General features: G+C 43.4%; 1 protein-coding gene across 7 annotated transcripts in view; it reads right to left on the minus strand.

Moving 5' to 3' along the window:
* The window catches only part of ANO4 (anoctamin 4), a 288,922-nt gene that overhangs the window by 181,609 nt on the left and 88,454 nt on the right, over positions 1 to 18,859 (minus strand). For 5 of the 7 annotated variants that reach the window (XM_073327407.1, XM_073327404.1, XM_073327400.1 and 2 more), the window contains exon 3: positions 3,275 to 3,385. The exons of the other annotated variants lie outside the window; for them this stretch is intronic. In XM_073327407.1, coding sequence (XP_073183508.1) covers positions 3,275 to 3,385 — 111 coding nt within the window. The remainder of the gene's footprint in view (positions 1 to 3,274; positions 3,386 to 18,859) is intronic. 7 annotated transcript variants of the gene reach the window in all.

Below are 18,859 nucleotides of genomic sequence, written 5' to 3' on the forward strand. Positions count from 1 at the left end.
CCTACGCTGATGCTCACTTTAACACAGATACATCAGAAGCACTTTTCCTGACTATCGTGGTGTGTCTGTATCAGCACTGGCAAAATTACTAGTTGCAAATAATTTCTCCTTCTGATTTTTTTGGCCCTTGTTTATGTTTATGAATCACCCACAATCCAGTCATGAGGTTATGAATTTCTCCATTATTTCCTATATTTTGTTTACAAATATCGTTGGGCCCATATGTTTCTGTGAACTATTCAGAAGTGCTTAGGAGTTTTCACTAGTCAGATTTTGGTATTTGGTCTGTGCAATGGGACAGGTTTCTCAGACGTTATGGTTTCCGTTCTCTAATTGGACGATGTAACTTTTATAAACAGCAGCAAAGCCTTAAGAAACCTTTATAAACAGACACAAAGCCAAAGGGAGTGCGGGGGATGAAATCATGACCACGCTGAAATTAATGATAAATTAATTGATTTAAACCAAGCCTGATTTCCACCCACCGTAGCTAAGTAGGCCTAAGAAATTTTAAACCATTGAGACTATTTTCTTGCACAGTAAAGAGTATTCTATTTTGTAAAGCCCCATTACTCCAGTTTTTAATATTGTTTGTTTCCTTCCTTATAAACCACGTTTATTGACTTTGCCAAATTTCTCTTATCACATTCCCACCAACTTGTTGTATGTTTTTGTACAGTGTCTGGGGAAGCACTTCTGACATATCTTCCTACTGTATTTTCTACTGCATGCAATGATGAAGCAGGCTTTAGCCCACAAAAGCTTATGCTCAGATAAATTTGTTAGTCTCTAAGGTGCCACAAGTACTCTTCATTCTTTCTTCTGAAATGTCTGTAACTTAGAATAAGACGTTTGGACTTCAGCCACTGGGGGATGGGGGTGAGTCAGGACTCCAGGCAGGGGTGGGGTCAGGGCTTCTGACCCTCGGGAGCACCAGGGCTCAGGGCTTCAGCCCCAAGGCTCTGTTCCAGGCTTTTGCCTGGGGGAGGGAGGGGAGAGCACCAGGGCTTGGGGCTCCCCACTCCACTCCAGGTTTCAGCAGGGGTGGGGCTCACTGGGGCTCTGGGCTTTAGCTACAGGGGAAGTGCTGGGGCTGAAACCAGCACTCCCCTCATAGCTAAAGCTTTGAGCCCCAGCGCCCCCCACAGGGCTGAAGCCGGTGCTCCCGAGGGTCAGAACTCTGGACTCTTCTAACTGTTGTAGGAGAACTTTTAAAAGGTATGGATTGCGAGGATATCATTAGAATGTTCACTGAGCAGAAATCAAGGAAAAAACATGATAATACTTAGTCCTGCCACGAGTGCAGGGGACTGGACTAGATGAAATCCTATGATTCTACATGCATGTGAAGTAAAGTAGCACCTACCTGCTACCCACGTGATTGTTTTAATTACATGTGTTTTTTGTCATTGCATTGAATAAATATTTAATTTTTTAAAATATTTTTCTTTTCATTTCATTTTCACGGAAAACACATAGGCCAGCTGTAGGCAGGGGCGGGGAGGGAAATGAACCCTGAAGATCCTGTGCTTAGGTGTGCGTAAGGTGTAAATTTGGCCCTGACTATATCCTAATTATTTGCTATTCACACCTGACTGCAGTTAGCAAGAAAATCCTCAGATGTGTAGCCCACCTTTGCAAATTGGACTGCACTGCAAGCAGGTGGCCACACCAAGAATTGTAGGCCTGGAGAATGAACTACTCTCGCTCTGAAATGAAATGTGGTCTCTCCAAAGGAGAATTAAGACAAGGTGGTGAGGTGCATGGAGCATTGATTGCCAATGGTGGCTGCATCTGCTCTATAGATAAATAAAGGACCTCAATCTCCAGGGCTGTCAATCTGATCCCTTTCTGCATGAGCACTTAAATTCCTATTTATAATAAAGTTCACACTTAGATCTTATGCTCATGTCCATTCTTCTTTAAACTATTGGAATGGATGAACTAGGCATACGCTAGTGACGACTAACTACTGAATGCAGGTTACGTGCAGTCATTATTTACAAGTATTTTGTTATTAAAGCCCCCTACCAAACCAACATCTCTTTTCTTTAGGAAGTGGGGATCTTTTACAGCAGTTTTAAATATGTTTTAATAGGTTTTCTGGACAACCTGCACACACTATTCAGTGACACTTTGGATTGCCCAGTATAAGCACATAACCTAATAAAAGAGTCTTATTGTGTGACACATTACCTAGGGAACAGGGGAAAGGCAGCCTCAAAATAAATGATGCTTTGAAAGGGACTCTATCAATATGTCTAGTCCCAAAATCCAATTTGTTTTAAGAAAAAAAAGTTTTGCAAAATCTAATATTAGTAGAAAGCTGTCGTGACTTTTAAAATACTTATTTGACAAACCAGGAGCAGTAGAAGAAAGTGGTTAAGCATTTCCCAGAAATGTTTGCAACACAAACACTGCAGCTTTGTGCTATTTAGTTATTCATATTCATAACTGAAGAGAGCCTTCAATCCAGGCACTGGTACAAAAAATTAAGATACTGTACACACAATCAATCAAAAGACAGACAGGCCCCCACATTCTAATCCTTCCCACAGAAGTCATCCTGCAAATTAACCACCACCTTCATCGAGTCACTGCATTCTTCTACCCACCCCTCCCCAAACACACATACAAAAAGAAATTCTGTTTACAGTGTGTCTTGATAATCAACATATTGGGGCTGCAATGGACAAAGAGGATAGGAAGCAAGTTCTACATTCAAGGATCCTCATGGAAAAGGCTCCTTCAGTTTAGAAAGCACGTAGAGTTCAGTACAGATCTATAGCATAGAAAGGGTAAGCAAGAAGATATTGATTTTAATCAAACAACTAACCATCTTGCTGCAATTATGCTGCACTCACTTGAATGGAAGATCAGATGCATGATACCTAGCATTTCTGACGAAACTAAAGAGGAACACGGGTTTTTTAATACATACTTGTATATCTTGTAGCATTTGAAGATTTAAGGAGCTGTTTTTCTCAACAGAAAATCAGAGAAGACAACTAGTTTAAAATAAAACCTTGAATAAGGGTGATAAGGGAGTTAATAAAGCAACAGGGACACTGGGCCCTGAGTCTTGATTCTTGGCCACAATAGTTTTCACTACTGTTGAAATTAAATTATCCACTGAACTCTCTCATAAGTTTCCAATTTATTCACATCATTCAGTTCTCCAGTTTAACCATTCTTTCAAGTATTATACTATTTTGATTCATTTCAGTCAGCTCTTGTACAATATAACCGATTTTAGAATCAAGTAGTAACTTACTTTCTTGTATTGCATTATGAATTTCTGAAAAGTCCACATCTCTCTTCTGGACATCTGGCTTTATCGAAATTTGCGTTTCCAACTGGTTACTTTGCAAGTCCTCTGTTCCTTCTGAAGAAATCGAAGAGATTGATGGAGTTTGTGACAGTGCAGCAGAAAATCCAGCAAGGGGCTTTGCGGAGAGGCAGCTTTCACAATAACTAAAGCTAGCTAATTTTTCCCCCCCACACACCCAAGTCAATTTTCCTACAGACCAGACAGGTATTGTTAGATAATCCAGAATCTATTGGTTGTTCCTCGACTGAGTTAAGACAACACAGAGCATCAACAAAATCCTCTTATGTCAACTACCCACTGACATCACTGCTGAATTCCTTCACCATCCTGTACAGTGGATTCCTCTCACTACAACAACCACAAGACAAACTCCACTATGTTAAAACAAAGGGGAGAGACATATGGACATCTCCATGCCACTACAATAAATAAGCAAAAATAAAACAAGCAAATAAAAAAAAAACCCACCAAGCCAAATAAAGTCTCAAGACAGCAAACAGCCTATGATAGACATCAGCAAGGAAAGAGCAAGGACAGTACATCACTCAGATAACAGCACAAGACCTCTTACATGTCAAGGTGTTGCAGTCCAGCCCCTGAAGTGCTGCAATACTGCCGTGCATTTTGAAGAGGTTTGCACAATTCACACCTTGATGTTTTGTGGCTGCCATGGTGTGAATTATAGTGCATTTCATAATTCTGCAACACTTTATAGACTGGCACAGGCAAGCAGTCAATTTTTCAAATCTAGTTACACATGTAACAGACATAACGTATCCATTTTGCAAGCCAAAATGCTCTTTTGCATGTACAAATTTGACAAGTGGAAAAACTGACCCTCCCATGTACACTAACACAGCTGTGTTCCAAGAGGAAGGCAAAATTATTCTGGAGGTTTGATGATGCACTGTGCATATAGGCTTTGGTCTGCAGACTATTTTAGCTCAGGTTAAGACTTGAGACATGGCTATTGGACATATAACATATTTTCAAAGGAGAGCAACAAAGAGTTACAGCACTTGTGATAAGTACAAGTGACTCCTTGAGTAAGCACAACACATATCCCATGGGATTACAATGATCAGCAAAATATCACTTATCGGATTTAGGAATACATAGGTTGTAATACTGCATCAGACCATTAAGCCCAATCCCCTGCTTCCATCAGTGCTAATTAGTCATGCTTCTGATTATGATGATTTCCTTCCCCTTGTACTTTGCCATGCATCAAGTCAATTGTGCACTGGTTCTGAAAATGGTGGAGAAATTCCTTCCTGACCTGTGCAGCAGTCTTTTTTTCCCCATGAAGCATGAGATTCAATTATCCCATCATTATTTTAGTTTGCATAGCAACAAACATGATTCCTGTTGACCAAGTTATCCAGCCCGATTTTAAAGAGTGCCATACTCTGTTACCTCACTCTTTGGAAATATGAGAATCAAAGTGAATTAACTTGGTCTTTTTATTCAACAGGAAAAAGATTATACTTTTAAACTACCTCCATATATGCCCCAGTTTATTTCTTTGTTCCAGAGAGAAGACTCCACTACTGACATCAGAGGCAGTTTCCCTTGTAGAGTCTGTAAGGTAATCTGTCATTGCGGTAGCAGGAGACAACATTTATTGACAAGAACAAAGAGTTTCTAAAGTGAGACAGCTGATATTTCAAATAATAGCAACCTTGGGAAATCTGCAGGTGGCCTACAAGGCTAGGGACTAAGCTCTGCCCCAGAAAGGAGATTGGATGACCTACAGGCCAGGGAAAGATATTGCAGTCCCTGATTGAGATTTGTAGACAACTGGGATGGGGAGTAAAGAAATAAGGATTGACTTAAGTGGTTTGTTTGTCCCTGATTTATTTCAGTTGGTGTAACAGGTAAAAAACCCTCACGTGTGACAAATTTTAAATATGTATTCCTTGTTAATATCCTCAAAACCAGTAGCCTAGCCTCATCCCTTAGCTAGAATTAACCGACAAATCTAAAATACTCCATCTTCCTCAGACACCTACCCTCCTCACATCTCAATTGTCACTCCCAAAAGATCAAGAAAATAGATGAGCTCTGCAGCACACCCAACAAGGGCAGAAAGAAGTAAGTTCCAAGGCCCAGGGACCCTTACAGAGAACACAAAGTCAGCAGCCTCTTATCCCTTCAAAACCAAGAGAGTTCTAGCTGGAGTACTTCTGCTGATCACAACTATGGCAGCCTAACATGGGGAGAGAGAGGCACTCTGTTGAACAGGAGTACTTGTGGCACCTTAGAGACTAACCAATTTATTTGAGCATAAGCTTTCGTGAGCTACAGCTCACTTCATCTGGTGCATAAAAGTGGAAAATGCAATGAGGATGTTTTTATACACACAGACCATGAAAAAATGGGTGTTTATCACTTCAAAAGGTTTCAAAAGGCCCTACGCTACCAGCACTCCCAGCTATCTTCGAGACACCACTGACTTCCTAAGGAAACTACAATCCTTCGGTGATCTTCCTGAAAATACCATCCTGGCCACTATGGGTATGTCTACACTACGGAATAAGGTCGAATTTATAGAAGTCGTTTTTTTAGAAATCGGTTTTATATATTCGAGTGTGTGTGTCCCCACAGAAAATGCTCTAAGTGCATTAAGTGCATTAACTCGGTGGAGTGCTTCCACAGTACCGAGGCTAGAGTCGACTTCCGGAGTGTTGCACTGTGGATAGCTATCCCACAGTTCCCGCAGTCTCCGCTGCCCATTGGAATTCTGGGTTGAGATCCCAATGCCTGATGGGGCTAAAACATTGTCGCGGGTGGTTCTGGGTACATATCGTCAGGCCCCCATTCCCTCCCTCCCTCCGTGAAAGCAAGGACAATCGTTTCGCGCCTTTTTTCCTGAGTTACCTGTGCAGACGCCATACCACGGCAAGCATGGAGCCCGCTCAGGTAACCGTCACCCTATGTCTCCTGGGTGCTGGCAGACGCGGTACGGCTTTGCTACACAGTAGCAGCAACCCCTTGCCTTGTGGCAGCAGACGGTACAGTATGACTGGTAGCCATCATCGTCATGTCCGAGGTGCTCCTGGCCACGTCGGCTGGAAGCGCCTGGACAGACATGGGCGCAGGGACTTAATTTAGAGTGACTTGACCAGGTCATTCTCTTTAGTCCTGCAGTCAGTCCTATTGAACCGTCTTATGGTGAGCAGGCAGGCGATACGGATTGCTAGCAGTCGTACTGTACCATCTTCTGCCGAGCAGGCAAGAGATGAGGATGGCTAGCAGTCGTACTGTACCATCTTCTGCCGAGCAGCCATGAGATGTGGCTGCCATGCAGTCCTTCTGCACCGTCTGCTGCCAGCCAAAGATGTAAAAGATAGATGGAATGGATCAAAACAAGAAATAGACCAGATTTGTTCTGTATTCATTTGCTTCCCCTCCTCCCCCGTCTAGGGGACTCATTCTTCTAGGTCACACTGCAGTCACTCACAGAGAAGGTGCAGCGAGGTAAATCTAGCCATGTATCAATCAGAGGCCAGGCTAACCTCCTTGTTCCAATAAGAACAATAACTTAGGTGCACCATTTCTTATTGGAACCCTCCGTGAAGTCCTGCCTGAAATACTCCTTGATGTAAAGACACCCCCTTTGTTGATTTTAGCTCCCTGAAGCCAACCCTGTAAGCCGTGTCGTCAGTCGCCCCTCCCTCCGTCAGAGCAACGGCAGACAATCATTCCGCGCCTTTTTTCTGTGCGGACGCCATACCAAGGCAAGCATGGAGGCCGCTCAGCTCACTTTGGCAATTAGGAGCACATTAAACACCACACGCATTATCCAGCAGTATATGCAGCACCGGAACCTGGCAAAGCGATACCGGGCGAGGAGGCGACGTCAGCGCGGTCATGTGAGTGATCAGGACATGGACACAGATTTTTCTGAAAGCATGGGCCCTGCCAATGCATGCATCATGGTGCTAATGGGGCAGCTTCATGCTGTGGAACGCCGATTCTGGGCTCGGGAAACAAGCACAGACTGGTGGGACCGCATAGTGTTGCAGGTCTGGGACAATTCCCAGGGGCTGCGAAACTTTCGCATGCGTAAGGGCACTTTCATGGAACTTTGTGACTTGCTTTCCCCTGCCCTGAGGCGCATGAATACCAAGATCAGAGCAGCTCTCACAGTTGAGAAGCGAGTGGCGATAGCCCTGTGGAAGCTTGCAACGCCAGACAGCTACCGGTCAGTTGGGAATCAATTTGGAGTGGGCAAATCTACTGTGGGGGCTGCTGTGATGCAAGTAGCCCACGCAATCAAAGATCTGCTGATATCAAGGGTAGTGACCCTGGGAAATGTGCAGGTCATAGTGGATGGCTTTGCTGCAATTGGATTCCCTAACTGTGGTGGGGCCATAGACGGAACCCAGATCCCTATCTTGGCACCAGAGCACCAAGCCGCCGAGTACATAAACCGCAAGGGGTACTTTTCAATAGTGCTGCAAGCTCTGGTGGATCACAAGGGACGTTTCACCAACATCAACGTGGGATGGCCGGGAAAGGTACATGACGCTCGCATCTTCAGGAACTCTGGTCTGTTTTAAAAGCTGCAAGAAGGGACTTTATTCCCAGACCAGAAAATAACTGTTGGGGATGTTGAAATGCCTATAGTTATCCTTGGGGACCCAGCCTACCCCTTAATGCCATGGCTCATGAAGCCGTACACAGGCAGCCTGGACAGTAGTCAGGAGCTGTTCAGCTACAGGCTGAGCAAGTGCAGAATGGTGGTAGAATGTGCATTTGGACGTTTAAAGGCGCGCTGGCGCAGTTTACTGACTCGCTTAGACCTCAGCGAAACCAATATTCCCACTGTTATTACTGCTTGCTGTGTGCTCCACAATATCTGTGAGAGTAAGGGGGAGACGTTTATGGCGGGGTGGGAGGTTGAGGCAAATGGCCTGGCTGCTGGTTACGCGCAGCCAGACACCAGGGCGGTTAGAAGAGCACAGGAGGGCGCGGTACGCATCAGAGAAGCTTTGAAAACCAGTTTTATGACTGGCCAGGCTATGGTGTGAAAGTTCTGTTTGTTTCTCCTTGATGAAACCCCCCGCCCCTTGGTTCACTCTACTGCCCTGTAAGCTAACTACCCACCCCTCCTCCCTTCAATCACCGCTTGCAGAGGCAATAAAGTCATTGTTGCTTCACATTCATGCATTCTTTATTCATTCGTCACACAAATAGGGGGATGACTATCAAGGTAGCCCAGGAGGGGTGGTGGAGGAGGGAAGGAAAATGCCACACAGCACTTTAAGCACAGCACTTTAAAAGTTTACAACTTTAAAATTTATTGAATGACAGCCTTCTTTTTTTTGGGCAATCCTCTGCGGTGGAGTGGCTGGTTGGCCGGAGGCCCCCCCACCGCGTTCTTGGGCATCTGGGTGTGGAGGCTATGGAACTTGGGGAGGAGGGCGGTTGGTTTCAGAGTGGCTGCAGTGGCAGTCTGTGCTCCAGCTGCCTTTGCTGCAGCTCAACCATACACTGGAGCATACTGGTTTGGTCCTCCAGCAGCCTCAGCATTGAATCCTGCCTCCTCTCATCACGCTGCTGCCACATTTGAGCTTCATCCCTCTCTTCAGCCCGCCACTTACTCTCTTCAGCTCTCCACTTACTCTCTTCAGCCCGCCACCTCTCCTCCCGGTCATTTTGTGCTTTCCTGCACTCTGACATTATTTGCCTCCACGCATTCGTCTGTGCTCTGTCAGTGTGGGAGGACAGCATGAGCTTGGAGAACATTTCATCGCGAGTGCGTTTTTTTTTTCTTTCTAAGCTTCACTAGCCTCTGGGAAGGAGAAGATCCTGTGATCATTGAAACACATGCAGCTGGTGGAGAAAAAAAAAGGGACAGCGGTATTTAAAAAGACACATTTTATAAAACAGTGGCTACACTCTTTCAGGGTAAACCTTGCTGTTAACATTACATCCATAGCACATGTGCTTTCGTTACAAGGTCACATTTTGCCTCCCCCCACCGCGTGGCTACCCCCTCAACCTTCCCCCTTCCCTGTGGCTAACAGCGGGGAACATTTCTGTTTAGCCACAGGCAAATAGCCCAGCAGGAATGGGCTCCTCTGAGTGTCCCCTGAAGAAAAGCACTCTATTTCAACCAGGTGACCATGAATTATATCTCACTCTCCTGAGGATAACACAGAGAGATAAAGAACGGATGCTATTTGAATGCCAGCAACCATACACTGCAATGCTTTGTTCTACAATGATTCCCGAGTACGTGTTACTGGCCTGGAGTGGTAAAGTGTCCTACCATGAAGGACGCAATAAGGCTGCCCTCCCCAGAAACCTTTTGCAAAGGCTTTAGGAGTACATCTAGGAGAACCGCGAATGCCAGGGCAAAGTAATCCTTTCACATGCTTGCTTTTAAACCATGTATAATATTTTAAAAGGTACACTCACCAGAGGTCCCTTCTCCACCTGCTGGGTCCAGGAGGCAGCCTTGGGTGGGTTCGGGGCGTACTGGCTCCAGGTCCAGGGTGAGAAACAGTTCCTGGCTGTCGGGAAAACCGGTTTCTCCGCTTGCTTGCTGTGAGCTATCTACAACCTCATCATCATCATCATCTTCTTCGTCCCCAAAACCTGCTTCTGTGTTGCCTCCATCTTCACTGAAGGAGTCAAACAACACGGCTGGGGTAGTGGTGGCTGAACCCCCTAAAATGGCATGCAGCTCATCATAGAAGCGGAATGTTTGGGGCTCTGACCCGGAGCAGCCGTTTGCCTCTCTGGTTTTCTGGTAGGCTTGCCTCAGCTCCTTCAGTTTCACGCGGCACTGCTTCGGGTCCCTGTTATGGCCTCTGTCCTTCATGCCCTGGGAGATTTTGACAAAGGTTTTGGCATTTCGAAAACTGGAACGGAGTTCTGATAGCACGGATTCCTCTCCCCAAACAGCGATCAGATCCCGTACCTCCCGTTCGGTCCATGCTGGAGCTCTTTTGCGATTCTGGGACTCCATCATGGTCACCTGTGCTGATGAGCTCTGCATGGTCACCTGCAGCTTGCCACGCTGGCCAAACAGGAAATGAGATTTAAAAGTTCGTGGTTCTTTTCCTGTCTACCTGGCCAGTGCATCTGAGTTGAGAGTGCTGTCCAGAGCGGTCACAATGGAGCACTCTGGGATAGCTCCCGGAGGCCAATACCATCGAATTGTGTCCACAGTACCCCAAATTCGAGCCAGCAAGGTCGATTTAAGCGCTAATCCACTTGTCAGGGGTGGAGTAAGGAAATCGATTTTAAGAGCCCTTTAAGTCGAAATAAAGGGCTTCATTGTGTGGACGGGTGCAGGTTTACATTGATTTAACGCTGCTAAATTCGACCTAAAGTCCTAGTGTAGACCAGGGCTATGGATGTAGAAGCCCTCTACACCAACATTCCATACAAAGATGGACTACAAGCCATCAGGAACATTATCCCGATAATGTCACGGCTAACCTGGTGGCTGAACTTTGTGACTTTGTCCTCACCCATAACTATTTCACATTTGGAGACAATGTATACCTTCAAATCAGCGGCACTGCTATGGGTACCCGCATGGCCCCACAGTATGCCAACATTTTTATGACTGACTTAGAACAACGCTTCCTCAGCTCTCATCCCCTGACAACCCTACTCTACTTGCGCTATATTGATGACATCTTCATCATCTGGACCCATGGAAAAGAAGCCCTTGAGGAATTCCACCATGATTTCAACAATTTCCATCCCACCATCAACCTCAGCCTGGACCAGTCCACACAAGAGATCCACTTCCTGGACGCTACGGTGCTAATAAGCGATGGTCACATAAACACCACCCTATACCAGAAACCTACTGACTGCTATTCCTACCTACATGCCTCCAGCTTCCACACAGACCACACCACACGATCCATTGTCTACAGCCAAGCTCTACGATACAACCGCATTTGCTCCAACCCCTCAGACAGAGACAAACACCTACAAGATCTCTATCAAGCATTCTTACAACTACAATACCCACCTACTGAAGTGAAGAAACAGATTGACAGAGCCAGAAGAGTACCCAGAAGTCACCTACTACAGGACAGGCCCAACAAAGAAAATAACAGAACGCCACTAGCCGTCACCTTCAGCCCCCAACTAAAACCTCTCCAACGCATTATCAAGGATCTACAACCTATCCTGAAGGACGACCCGTCACTCTCACAAATCTTGGGAGACAGGCCAGTCCTTGCCTACAGACAGCCCCCCAACCTGAAGCAAATATTCACCAGCAACTACATACCACACAACAGAACCACTAACCCAGGAACCTATCCTTGCAACAAAGCCCGTTGCCAACTGTGTCCACATATCCATTCAGGGGACACCATCACAGGGCCTAATAACATCAGCCACACTATCAGAGGCTCATTCACCTGCACATCTACCAATGTGATATATGCCATCCTGTGCAAGCAATGCCCCTCTGCCATGTACATTGGTCAAACTAGACAGTCTCTACGTAAAAGAATAAATGGACACAAATCAGACGTCAAGAATTATAACATTAATAAACCAGTCGGAGAACACTTCAATCTCTCTGGTCACGCGATTACAGACATGAAAGTTGCGATATTACAAGAGAAGAACTTCAAAACCAGAGTCCAGCGAGAGACTGCTGAATTGGAATTCATTTGCAAATTGGATACAATTAACTTAGGCTTGAAAAGAGACTGGGAGTGGCTAAGTCATTATGCAAGGTAACCTATTTCCCCTTGTTTTTTCCTACCCCATTCCCCGCCCCCTGTTCCTCAGACGTTCTTGTTAAACCCTGGATTTGTGCTGAAAATGGCCCACCTTCATTATCATACACATTGTAAGGAGAGTGACCACTTTAGATAAACTATTACCAGCAGGAAAGTGGGGTGGGGGGAGAAAACCTTTTGAAGTGATAAACACCCATTTTTTCATGGTCTGTGTGTATAAAGACATCCTCACTTCATTTTCCACTTTTATGCATCAGATGAAGTGAGCTGTAGCTCACGAAAGCTTATGCTCAAATAAATTGGTTCGTCTCTAAGGTGCCACAAGTACTCCTTTTCTTTTTGCAAATACAGACTAACATGGCTGCTACTCTGAAACCTGTTGAACAGGCCATCTCGAAACCATTTAAGGGTGCTGTAGGTCTAAATCACCTTAATCTTTCTCAAAAACCAATACGCAACTGATGCTGTGCCTGAGCACTGGTGTCCTACTCCTCAGTGAGACAATCCTTCTGACAAATGGCCCACTGCATTCTGCACTAGCTTTGGTTTCTTAATGGATGCAGACAGTTCACTCCACATTAACAACACATGTTTCAAATGAAGCACCACAGTTTCCCCCCAGTAGTAGGAACACAAATCAGCCTCCCAGTGGAGACAGCTCGGCTGGACCAGGCACCCACTAGCCACAACAAATCCTCTAATCAGGGCTATGCAAATTCTTTAGTAAAGGCAAAGAAATTATCCCATGATTTTTGCTCTAGTTATCTTCTCTCTTTGCCAAGTCATCTGTAAACCAAGGTGATCTTTGAGGATGGAGCCAGCAAAGAGATTGCCTAAGCACCACTTTATCAATGGTTGAGATCAAAGGCTCATACAATAATAGAATGGTACATCCAAGGGCCAATATTTTCCCTCAGTTCTGTTAAAGTGCAAAGGTAGACCATCAAAACAGCTCCCTTGCCTCTCCACAAAAGGTGTTTCCCAATCAGAACATGCAAAAACAATGGTCAGTCCCTAACCTGAGCAAAATTTCCAGTTGCCCAGCCTCTAATTCCAACACAAACATTACGCTAACGACCATTTAGCATAATCTCGTAGTCAGGATGAAAATCATGAGTAGACACAGAAGACTCATCATCCAAATTTGTTAATGTCATTAAGCATTATCAGCTACAGTACCACTATCACCACCATGGTGTGCAACTTCCTGAGCTCAGGAAGGGACTTTCAGCACATCAGGGAAATCAATACACTCAAAATATCCCCATTTTAATTCCATGTCAGGATTTGCCTACTAGATGGAATCCTGAGAAAAATTCTAGCCTCACTAAAGTCAACAGGAATTTTGCTATTTCTTTCAGTGGGACCAAGATATCATGCCCTGTATTTGATCCATTTTTGGTACGGGAGTCTCCCTGCAGTTCAGTCTGTATGCAAACAGCACAGCCACCTCACTTCCTCACTCATCTTCCTTCAGTTCACACTGCCCTAATACCTGGCTAGACTACATGAAAACCAGATCAACAGTATCATCCAGTACCCCCTGATACTTGAGTATCATCCAGCTGGGTTTCCGTAATACACACCAAATTGGAGGCCTCATCCTTTCTCAGTCATCCATGATTTAATATATTGTTAACCACAATCCTGCATTCACCAGCACGAACTGAACAGTAAGGTTGTATTCATTTCACATTCACAACATAGACCAACACCCGAGCCTTCCAAGAGCTAACTACAGGTGAAATCAATGGAAAGCCTTCCTTCTCCCACATCCTTCATGCTGCAGAAAAAAGAAGAAGAAAAAGCTGAATCTTGGCAGTCTCTCTCCTAGCCCCTTTCATGGGAGGGCTGCTGAATGTTTTTGAGAGGAGGAATGGCTGAGTTACTGGCCAAATTAAACGTGTTTATTCTTCTCTTCCAGGAGCATAAAGAAACTGAAAGTGGACACTGGAAGCTTACATTGCTTGGGAGTTAATAATGAAATTGGTTTGACAGAACTCCACACACCACATCTCCCACCTGGTCTGGGGGAGTTCTAAGGTAAACTGATATGTATGGAAGGACACATTGTTCTTTTCTGGCGCAAATAAGCAGATCTCTTTAGTTGGCCATGTGTACTGCTTCCAGTCTGCTACAACGGCAGACTTCTCTGGGCAGCTGTTGAGTATCTTTTCCCTGCCTCCAGATATCCTTAGAGAGAATCCCCCAGGCTGGCAGATATCATTGGCAGGCTACAGATGTTGGTCTCCAGTACCCCAAACTAGCTCAGATTTTCCCAGGTCATTCCCTATTTGAAGCATCTCCAGCCTAACTTTAGCATCTCTACCTTGTTTCAGCAGTTAACTGCTACCTCATTACTGCCACAGTGTCTGATCCTCCTACAGGAAACTATAAGGGATACTTCCTGGGTTGTTAGTAGGAAAATGGTCTTCTCTCTGCAACAATAACATAAATACAAAAAAGTAGAAGTGGAGCAAATATGAAATTAAATTTTAAGGTTTTAAAAGATAAAAGTAAGATTTGTTTTTAGTTCAATTTGACACTAGTTCAATTTAAGTGAGGTAACTGAGCACAAACTTGACATTAACACTTAAAATGCAGCCACAGCATTTCTCACCATTGTGACTATGTCTCAAAAAGCACGACAGTATTTCCATTTATTTGTTCTGAATATACTATTTTTCTACCCTGAATTAATAATCAGATTTAAAACATTTTTCATTTTAATATGTAGGTTTGGCTCTAAATTAAAATTTTATTTTACAACCATCTTGCTCAACCTTTAACGTATTCATAAAATAAACTGAAAACATATTAGATCAGTATGTTAAAACAAAGTGTCATTTAGGCCCAGCTCCAGCAAAGCACCTAAACAGGTGTCTACTGGTAAGCAGGAGTACTCTCTTAAATTAAGCATCTGTTTAAGTGCTTTGCTGGATCGGGGCCGTATTGTATAGATCATGTAAGCTTTTATCACAAGTAACATTTAGAAGATGTGTCACACAATTCAAAAGCCCACCTTAATAATCAGGTTTGGACCAGATTTTCAAAAGTTTGTGCATTTTTGTATGCACACAAATTCTGATGTTCACACCTCTAGATTTATGTGTGTGGATATAGGCATATTATGGTTTGCAGGTGAGCATCTGAGCCCATGCATGCAGAAAAACACATGCACACATTTCACAAACTGGCCTAGAAATAGAGAGAATATTTTTTATAAACAGGACCATAAAGTGAGTGTTGACATTTCTGAAATCTCAATATTTTTGAATGCATGCAGGAGAACTGAACTGATCTTTGTAATTCACTGGACCAGCCAGGTTTTCGAGAACAATATGTCTTAATTTTGCCACTTGGCTTCTGATCATTGTTTCCAACAGGAAGATTAGCTATCCTGCTTTCTCTAACTATAATCTTTTCCACCCCAAATTGCAGTGAAATAGTCCAAATGAAGAAAATGTTTCCTCCGAAGAGGTTTCTGTAGAGAAAAGGTTTATTGCTTTAAAGAATTCTGCCATAGAGGTAGCTGCCCAGTGACTTTTATCAGTTCAGTGGTTTGACTTTCTTTATCACTTTGGCATTGAACATGTAATTTTGTAATGGTTGAACTCCAAATCTGATATGGATTATGATTAGCGAATGATTGATACGCTACATGGTAGATGGTCCTCTTTGAGGCATCTGTCTCTTTAGTAGGACAACATTGAGCAAGAGTAATGGAAACCCCAACATGGGTAATTATATTTTGCCTAATAAAATGCCTGCTTGTAGTTTCAGTTAGAGAAATTATTCTCTACATCCCCTCCTAAAATGGCCGAAACCTGTTGTACAGTTTTACTGACATAGACTAGTTGTTATGTTCCACCAGAGGTGACCAGATTTCAGGAGTGGGTGAATAATCCCTGTGGATGCAAAACTTTCTAAGAGTTCCTATTATATACAGCTGGGTAGATCACTAACACTGTAAAGGTGCTGTGTAAAATCAAGATATTTTAGCAAGAGTGGTACAGATATGAAGTCAATAACTTTATTTACCTACATTTTGCCATTATATTTTTTTGAAAGGAATTAATCCTAAACAGACCCTCCCAATGTCTGAATTGGTGGATTGGCTTTAATGATTCACACCTTATGAACTTGGATGGAGAACATATTGGCTCATCTATCGTGTCAAAAGCAGAAACCATAGATTAAAATTACTTTGATTTTGTTTGCATGATGCCAGACAGTGTAACGTTTTGCTGAGCTGGCAGTCGTGACTGTGGATGACAGTCTGTCATAATCAGTGTCTGGGGAGCTTTAGTATGTTTGGGGAGAAGCAGAATGTGAGAGAATGCTGCTGCAGGCATAGGTTGGTTAAAACACAGCTGCTTCTGCAGCTGCTTTGAAAGGGGAGATGTACGCAGGTGTTTGTTAAAACTGTAGTGTAACATAGTCTAACGTGCTCCATCATGTAAAAGCCGTTGACAACATAGCTAGTACTGTATCATTCAAGTAAGTAAAAAGGGAGTAAAGAATGAACTGTTGAAAGTAGAGTTACAGGAAAAAGCATATTGAAGTACATTATATGTGTGGACAGTAACCCTTATAAATACAAGAATTTGCATTTTGTTGGACTGTAGTTAATAAAGCCCCAAATTTAAGCACGTGGGGATCATTTGGTTTCATACAGACCAGCTCTAAATTGGTCATAAGATTTCAGTTTCTCTTGGTCACCCTGCCCAGATCATGGCCTCGTGTGGGAAAACCCAGAAGAAGAGACAAATGGGAGGAAAATTCTACAGTTCTCCTGCGGAGTTTCTTTAGGATTAATTTGTCCAGGGCAGTGATACTCAGACTGAGGCTTGCGAGCTACAAGTGGCTCTTTAATGTTTCTCCTGTGGCTCTTGGCAGCACATGACATTAAAACATTGTTTGATTTAATTATTACTCAGTCTAAATTATTAACCAATCAGGGTGCTTTTACTATGTTAATAACCAATAAAGTTATCAACTTTATATATGGCTCCTGAACCACTAGGGTCTGAGTATCACTGGTCCAGGAGGAAGGGTTTGTCACCCCACCCCACCCCACACACGGCAAAAGTCAGGAACCAAGAGGCGTAACTGGAGGCAGAAGACTGTCCATCCTGTGTGAAATTCCAGTGTTTTGACCTTTGAGTTGAAATAATGAAACTTTTCATGGAATAAATATTTTAGAAAAAATTTGATTTGGAAACATAAAAATGTTTCTTTTTGGATCAGTTTGACGTTGATCTGCATTCAGCTGAGCTGCCTCATGGGAGCAGTAACTCTGGCTCCCTCTAGTCCCATTCTCCCCTGTATATGCTGAGCTCCCCAGCTGAACTACAGCTCCCATGATGCAGTGCAGATCGCCCCTCTGGTGTTGCTGCTGCATGAGAGCTCAGGTCAATGGAGATTTACATCAGAGCGATCTGAAACTAAACATTTCAATTCAAATCAACTCTAAACAAAAATGTTTTTGTTTCTAATTCCATGATGGAAAAAAATAGACAAAAATCAATATTTTTGATGGGCTATTCCTGACCAGCACTAGCACAAGGTCACCTGAATGGAATACCTGTGGGGCCTCTTACCATTCTCCAGAGGTAGCTGACTGCCCACCACAGCTTGCTATTCATGGTAGCTGGGTGTTAGTTTCTCTTGGGAGCTAGAGGAAAGGAGCCATGAAGATTCCTATGCTGTGCACTTCTCCAGAGAGGAACCAAACACCGATTTACTGCAACAACAGCTATCATATTCTGTTCCTTTTTTTTTTTTACAGAGTTACCTGTTTTTATGCATTTCAGGCCTTCCAGCATTTTATTATTTTGGGGTGGGGGTTGTTTGTTTGCATGATTAAGACAAAGAAAGTGCCAGGCCAAATTCTGCTCAGTTCAATCTCCATTGACTTCTGTGGAGTAGCACTGGAACAACAGAGTTCAGAATTTGGCTCACCTTGTTTCTGAAGTTTTTCAATATCACTTCAAGCAACTGTAATGACAAGCTGGGTTTCCCCAACTGTGCAATGGTGCTAACAGTTATGTACTTTTCCATAATTTGAAAGCTTTTTCCCCTGTGTAGCAAGGGAATCTGTCTTTCTATAGAAAGCACTTCCCACACTTTTATATCATTGATAAATATATAATGATACAGACTGGAACAAAAGCCTTTACAGATCTTAGATTTAAGCCACAGGATTCTATCCTTACTACATTAAAGCATGATATATTTCCATTAAGATAGAAACTGGATGAATACTGTAAATTGAGGTGATGTTTCTAGACCTTTAGAAAGCATTTGACCTGGTAGACTGCCACCTATTATTATTACTACAACTTAGGGACTTGATGACTGTAAGTGCTTTAGCAATTATCCTACAGACTATGAGAGACAAGGTGGGTGAGGTAATATCTCTTATTGGACCCAACTTCTGTTGGTGAGAGGCAAGCTTTCCTCAAAAGCTTATCCCTTCCCGCAACAGAAGTTGGTCCAATAAGAGACCATTCACCTCTCTCATAGCCTGGGACCAACACAGCTACAACACCACTGCGTAAGACAGGCTATAGTCGATGATGGTTCAGAGTAGAAAATCAAGTTCTTTGTTTCTATGGGAACATTACTACAGTTCACAACATCCTCTCTGACTATAGGTTGAATAACATCTGTCTGTAAGGGAAATGGCAGAGAATCAACAACTGATGAAAAAGTACAAAAAATCCAGGTTAATTTTAACAATATTTCAAAAGTGATTCAAATGAATACAAGAAGTTATTTACATTTTAAATAG

Source organism: Lepidochelys kempii, chromosome 1 (genome assembly GCF_965140265.1).
Source record: "Lepidochelys kempii isolate rLepKem1 chromosome 1, rLepKem1.hap2, whole genome shotgun sequence".
Lineage (NCBI taxonomy): Eukaryota > Metazoa > Chordata > Testudines > Cheloniidae > Lepidochelys > Lepidochelys kempii.